Source organism: Lactuca sativa, chromosome 9 (assembly GCF_002870075.4).
Source record: "Lactuca sativa cultivar Salinas chromosome 9, Lsat_Salinas_v11, whole genome shotgun sequence".
Classification (NCBI taxonomy): Eukaryota; Viridiplantae; Streptophyta; class Magnoliopsida; order Asterales; family Asteraceae; genus Lactuca; species Lactuca sativa.
In genome coordinates, this window is record NC_056631.2 from 197,249,768 (window position 1) to 197,256,862 (window position 7,095).

The window sequence follows — 7,095 nt, forward strand, 5'->3', positions numbered from 1 at the left end:
GATTCTCCTTTCCTTTCCAACCACTTAAGTAAATTTAGTTGCAAGATACCCAATCGATTGTATGAGAAAACAATATATATTGTACCTGTACATGGGAACCCAAACTATACCGTACATAGGAACCAAACAATAACATAAGCATAAACTTGCAACAAAAATATCTACTTCAGTAATCACAGTCCATACACATAAGTTAGATTTAAAAGCAATCATTTTATCGAATTTATGCAACCTACAACCGACATGGTGGTGTCTTGATATTGGATTCACAATAAGCATTTTATGGAACCTACAACTCGAACAACCCTAAGAACAACAAATTACCCTCTTTTCACATCTAAGATTCATATTTGGTGCTTTTAAACATAAACTCATAGCTCAAAAACTCGTTTTTTACTCCTTTAAAAAGAAAGTAAAAAAGATGTTACCAGTCTCAAAATCAACATCTACAAGTCTAAAGTGGTGATGGTAGCATCTTTTCCATTTTCAACTTGTAACAAAAGAATCAGATAGAAAAAATAAACCCACAGTAAATGTAAACAAAAGAAGACAATCGATTAAAAGCAAACTGTGACAAAAGGTCCAATTAAACACTAACAATATGAGGTAATCCAACGCAACAACGATGTAGTAGCATTCAAGTCGACAGCTAGTGATGAAAAGAAACTACAAACCAAAGGAAAAAACAGAAAAACAAATAAAAACCTTAGAAAAAGAGAGTGATGGAATGTCGGAGGTGGATCACCGGAGGCTGGAGGGAACACCAGATGGCCGAAGGTTTATAGCAACTAGAATCATGATGCCTTTTTTTTACTCGTGAAGGCTTCAAGCGAGGTGGGCTGGTGAGGGTTTCCAGCGAGTCGAAGCTTTGGTGGACCGGTGTTAGATGTTGAATTGGTGATGGTGATACGAATGAGAAACAAGGAGAAGGCGAAGGACTGACGTGAAATATGAGGCAGAGGAGCAGAGGTATGCAGTGTTATGGTCGTATGAGCAAAGGTCGATGTGAGATAACTTCAAACCCTAAAACGGAATGAAATGGGAGAAAACGAGAAGGTAGGTAATGGAAGTCGGAACAAGTAATTAACACCATGTTCTCGAGTTCAACATAACGAGGGAAAGGAAACGAAATAGGTGGATGTGGGAAGAAGTTAAAAGAAACTGATGTTTCTGAGTTTCATTAAAGGAAGGAAGTGGAAGGAAATGTAATGATAATTTTTCCACGTAACTTTCCTTCTAATTTGGAAGGATTTGGAGAGAAACAATAAAATGTTTAATTTATTGGTTTTTATTCAAAAATTAGTTTCAAAAACAAGATTTTAGCAACAAAACGTGAGTATTTTTTTAACATCTATAAACTAGCTATAACCAATCATGAATCTTCTTGCAAATTTTGGAAAGAAAACAAGCAACAAAGAAGAAGATGTGTTTAACAACTTTTGTAGACTTTGAATCCTCTAGGGTAGGTTTGAAAGTTGATGGAGAATGTGAAACCTTTGGCACACCAATAAGAACTCAGCTTGATTTAAGATGTTAGTCTTGTAAAACACTTATAACTTCAGCATAAAGTTCATAACCAATATAAATTTCAAGAGAGCAAAAGCAACATACAAGTAATCTTCAAGGCAAGAACAAAAAGGAGAGAGTCACTAATCTCTTACATGTTACAGTTTTAGTGCTCAAAAGAAGTCACCAAATGAAAGTCTTTGATGTTAGTCTTAAAGTAAGAACGATATCCAAGAGTCCTTATCCCATTAAACACTTTTGGCTTTAGACAAACATGTCCCCAATGTCCTAATGCTTGTTAAGACTAGCTATTAGTTTTGATTAAATAAACATGAAAGCCATGCCATATTTTTGTCTCCTCCATTTTGGAAAATATGAGTAAAAAAGATGACAAGTTTACTAGTTTATTATACAACTCTTTTTGGAATTTCTTGCCCCTAAACGGATCGGTCTAGGAGAGATTTATGATTTAAGACCGTAAACTTCTTCATCTACGTACAGGTAATATTTAACAATTATCGCTCGTATTAAACCAAAAAAAATATGTAGTGTACACGTGAATTAATACCAATGCTCTTTTTTTTTCAAAGAAAGAATTAGAACTCGAAAAGAAAACCGCACACAATTAATTTTGAATGAACCCAAACAATAATCACACGAACTGAACAACAGCTCTAATCATATCCTTCTGTCATTAGAATCTTTGAAACTCTAGAACTTGGCTTGTAGCTGATCCACCACACTCTTATCCACTTGAAACGCCTTGGCAAGAATATCCGCTGGAATTGCAGGATTTGCACCGAAAACAGCATTCCCAATTGTTATGGCACCTGGGTTTTGACTGCTTAATGCAGCAATAACCACAGCATATCCATTACCCACATTGCGTTGGAAATGAACAAGACCCACTGGGAACACGAAAACATCACCCTTTTGAAGCACCTTTGTGATAAATCTGTTATCGGGATTAGAAGTTACAAATCCAACTTGTAGTGTCCCTTCAAGAACAGTAAGAATCTCGGTGGCTCTTGGGTGAGTGTGAGGAGCATTAAGTCCCCATGGTGCGTAGTCAATCCGAACCATTGAGATTCCCAAAGTGTTTAGTCCTGGTAACTGAGTAGCAAACACCGGGGTCACCTTTGATCCCAATTGGTTCGATGTGTTACCCCTGAGGTGTAGCCCACTGAAGAAGAAATCATCTGCTTGAACTTGCATCGGGTTCTTACATGTCAAACCATTTACTTTCACTGCATGTTATATATATAAAGCCAATATTACGGAAAACGTTAACTATAAAAGAGAACAGGAGATTTGTAACTACAAGTAAAGTCTTAAAGTACCTGACGAATTGGGATCGGCTACACAAAAATCTTGGAGGGAGCTAGGCTCATAGGCTAACGCAAGGTAGCTAAAAGTTAGAGCTACAACACTCAACAAAATGAGTTTGCTCGACATTTCTTTTAATATTCTCAGCGGGAACTACAGAAAGTTATGAAAGCAAAAGCTAAAACTCTTTTAGGGATAGAAGATATGTTTTTATTTGTGGTGAGACAAACAGGTGCTTAGTGACTCCATATATATAGACCTAATCTGCATGATTCTTCTATATATCGTTTTGCATTTATTTTAACATAAGTTATCTTGAAGGATTTGCCGCCTTACACATTGTAAATGAATAATAGAGACATGGAGAGTATGTTTAGCTATCATGTACTATACGGTGGGAATTGGTCAGCCGGCTTCCCATAACCTGACTATCTTTTGTAGTACTAAGAATTGGTCAATATTATAAACCTGATATCTTAAGCCTACCTTGGACCTCTTACGTACGCAGCTAGAGCATGTTGTAGGTAAAATTCACCATCGCTAAAACAATAATTAATATATAAAACATACTTTTTCATCAAAATAGAAAATCATTTTTTTTTTCTTTTTGCCGTTGAAAACCTATTGCTAGTACTACTAGAAAACTAGGCAATTTCCGACGGCCATATCCATCCGAAACCCGTCGCTAAAGCTGATTCTGACAGAATACCGAAGGAATTAGGTATGTCGTAAAAAGCCCTGCCGGTAAATATCACCGCGGAATTTGTGACGAACTACCAACAAATAGTGACGTCCCTTTGTTGAACTTGTTTGACCAAGTTAACGAAGAAATAGTACCAGACTAGACTACCGACTGAAAAATAATGTGACTGGTTACCGACGGACGAAATTTTTCGACAGATTACCGACCGGCGTTAGTGACAGATATTTTTCTCAATAACCGTCACTAAAATGATTTTATTGTTTTGAAAAAATAGATTAAAAAAAAAAAAAAAAAAAAAAAAAACTCATATCTTTTTCTGCCCAAAATGTAAAAAGAAAAAAAAATCCAATACATCTATAATAATAAGAATCCAATAAATAAATTTATAATGATTAAACTTCCAAATAAAAAACTATTACATTTACCTATCAATACAAATAAAAACTTAGTAAAAACCCTAAAAGTTAAGAACCTTATCCTTCTCCTAGTTCTTTTTTATACTAATTTTTGGGACAAAATGTATTCAGGTTTATCCATCTTTCGTGAATAACAAGAGGATTTAAATGTGTCATTATGAACTGCACATCCAGATGGTGCTTCAAGCTTGTCTTCACCGTAAGTGCACCCACACCGACTCACAATCAAATGACAAAAAAAAAAAAAAAAAAAAAAAAAAAAAAAAAAGAACCCTACAAATTTTAACATAATGCAAAATTTGTAAAGAGGAAAGTTCAAGTGATAATCTCAAAGAACTCAACCTTTTGAATACAAATAGATAGAAAAGTATATATACAAAAGTATAATGTTTTAAAAGGAATAAATGAAAGCAAGATAGTGTCATAAACAAACAAATAAAAATATGTTGTTATTTCTTGCATTTAATCATCTTGAAATGATGAAAGAAAATTACATGGTGCTCATGTTACAGTTTCTCAAAAATCCAATCGTTGTAGGTTTGCCTAAAGAAGTATCATATTAAAAATCATCTAATCTACTTCAGCAATAATGAAAAAGAAAGAAATTGAAGTATGAAGCAATAATGCACAAAAAATTGAAAGTACATTGTCTTTTCATGAATTTAGCCCATTTTTATTGGTAAGACGATGGGAAATACTAATTATAGTCGTATAGGGAGCTAATATGAAAACTCAACAGGTTCATCTGATGGAATAAAATTTATCAATTTAAAGATATTTTAAGAGGCAAAATAGACCAATTGTAAAGTAGTTCATGGTAATTGCAGAAATCATAGAATAATAGCATGACCTGAGGCTATTTAACTATAAATTAGTGAAATTTAACTCATAGATGCATGGTAGTTACATAAACGTTTACTTGAGCTTACCTAAATGCAAATAGAATCCTTGGATTCTCCTTTCCTTTCCAACCACTTAAGCAAATTTAGTTACAAGATACCTAATCGGTTGTATGAGAAAACAATATATATTGTACCTATACATGGGAACCCAATGGGAACCCAAACTAATTTGTACATGGGAACCAAACTATTACATAAGCATAAACTTGCAACAAAAACATCTACTTCAGTAATCACATTCCATACACATAAGTTAGATTTAAAAGCAATCATTTTCTCGAATTTATGCAACCTACAACCGACATGGTGGTGTCTTGATATTGGATTCACAATAAGCATTTTTTGTAACTTACAACTCGAACAACCCTAAGAACAACAAATTCCCCTCTTTTCACATCTAAGATTCGTATTTGGTGTTTTTAAACATAAACTCATAGCTCAATAACTCGGTTTATTATTTCCTTTACAATGAAATTAAAAAGGATGTTACCAGAGTCTCAAAATCAACATCTACAAGTCTTGAGCAGTGATGGTAGCATCTTTTTTCCTTTTCAACTTGTAACAAAAGAAACGAAAGAAGAAAATCGATTAGAAGCAAAATGTGACAAAAGGTCTGATTAAACACTAAGAATATGAGGCAATCCAACACAACAGCGATGTAGTAGCATTCAGGTCGACAGCTGGGGATTAAAAGAAACTACAAATCAAAGGGAAAAACAGAAAAAGAAATAAAAACCTTAGAAACTGAGAGTGATGGAATGCAGGAGGTAGATCACCGGATGCTGGAGGGAACACCAGATGCAAGGGTGAAGGTTTATAGCGACTAGAATCACGATGCCTTTTTTTTTCTTTGACTTGTGAAGGCTTCAAGCGAGGTAGACTGGTGATGGTTTCCAGCGAGTCAAAGCTTTAGTGGACCATTGGTGGATGTTCAATTGGTGATGGTTATGCGGGTGAGGAACACGGAGAAGGCGGAGGACTAACATGAAATATGAGGAAGATCAGCAGAGGTATGCGGTGTTATGGTCGGATGAGCGAAGGTCGATGTGAGATATGCTCCAACTTTAAACCCTAAAACGGAATGAAATGGGAGAAACGAGAAGGTGGTGATGGAGGTCGGAACAAGTAATTAACACCATGTTCCCGAGTTCAACATAACGAAGGAAAGGAAACGAAATAGGTGGGAGTGGGAAGAAACTAAAAGAAATTTGTGTTCCAATGTTTCATTAAAGGAAGGAAGTGGAAGGAAATGGAAGGATAATTTTCTCTTCTAACTTTCCTTCCAATTTGGAAGGATTTGGAGAGAAAGAATAAAATGTTTAATTTATTGGGTTTTTATTCAAAAATTAGTTTCACAAACAAGATTTTAGAAACCGAAGACTTGAGTATATTTTTTAGCAATTATAAACTAGTTATAACCAACCATGGATCTTCTTGTAAAGTTTGGAAAGAAAACAAGCATCAAAGAAGAAGAAGAGTTTAACAACCTTTGTAGACTTTGAATCATCTAGGGGAGGCTTGGAAGTTGATGGAGAATGTGGAACCTTTGACAAACCAACAAGAACTTAACTTTATTTAAGATGATATTCTTGTAAAACTCTTATAACTCTTAAGCTTGAAGTTCATAATCAATATAAACTTCAAGAGAGCAAAAGGAACATGCAAGTAATCTTCAAGGCATGAACAAAAAGAAAAGAGTCGCTAATCTCTTACATGTTATGGTTTTAGTGCTCAAAAGAAGTCACCAAATGAAAGTCTTTGATGTTAGTATTAAAATAAGAACAATATCCAAGAAAAAAACAAATTATTGAAGGCTGAAGTTATTGAAGAAGCTAAAGAATAAGACAATTTTCCATGTTATTATTTATTTTAATTTTTCTTTCTATGTTATTTTATCATATGTATGCTTGTGAGCTTAACCAAAAATACCTTGAGGTTAAGAAATTTTTTGAGGATGGATTCGGAGGGATGCATATAATGAATGTTGTTTAAAAGAAGTGGGGAAGTGTTTATGAATAGCGTAAGTATTTATGATTGGGGAGGTTCTTGGGAAACATTAGACACAAATACATGCATTGCGGTCTTGATATAATGGAGAAGCTCAAAATAGATTGTCTTGTGCGATGTTGATAGCTAGGGTTTTAATGTGATGGTATGATAAAAAAATTAGTTTGGATTGAGAGCAAGCAAAAGATAAGTGTGGTGTATTTTGATATTGCTATATTTATACATACATTTAGGC

General features: G+C 34.4%; 1 protein-coding gene across 1 annotated transcript; it reads right to left on the reverse strand.

Moving 5' to 3' along the window:
- Window positions 1-2,170: 2,170 nt before the first annotated feature.
- LOC111918204 (putative germin-like protein 2-2) lies at window positions 2,171-2,964 on the reverse strand. The gene is made up of 2 exons (XM_023913864.2): window positions 2,847-2,964; window positions 2,171-2,753 (listed from the first exon to the last, which is right to left on the reverse strand). Exons 1-2 carry the CDS (start codon window positions 2,959-2,961, stop codon window positions 2,218-2,220), a joined length of 651 nt encoding a protein of 216 aa, XP_023769632.1. The 5' UTR covers window positions 2,962-2,964; the 3' UTR covers window positions 2,171-2,217.
- Window positions 2,965-7,095: the final 4,131 nt, after the last annotated feature.

What these genes read in the sequence shown, in the direction of transcription:
- LOC111918204 (XM_023913864.2), bottom strand. Translation starts at nt 2,961, where the DNA reads ATGTCGAGCAAACTCATTTTGTTGAGTGTTGTAGCTCTAACTTTTAGC. An exon ending in AGCCGATCCCAATTCGTCAG is followed by an intron (nt 2,754 to 2,846) that starts GTACTTTAAGAC and finishes TATAACATGCAG; the next exon opens with TGAAAGTAAATGGTTTGACA.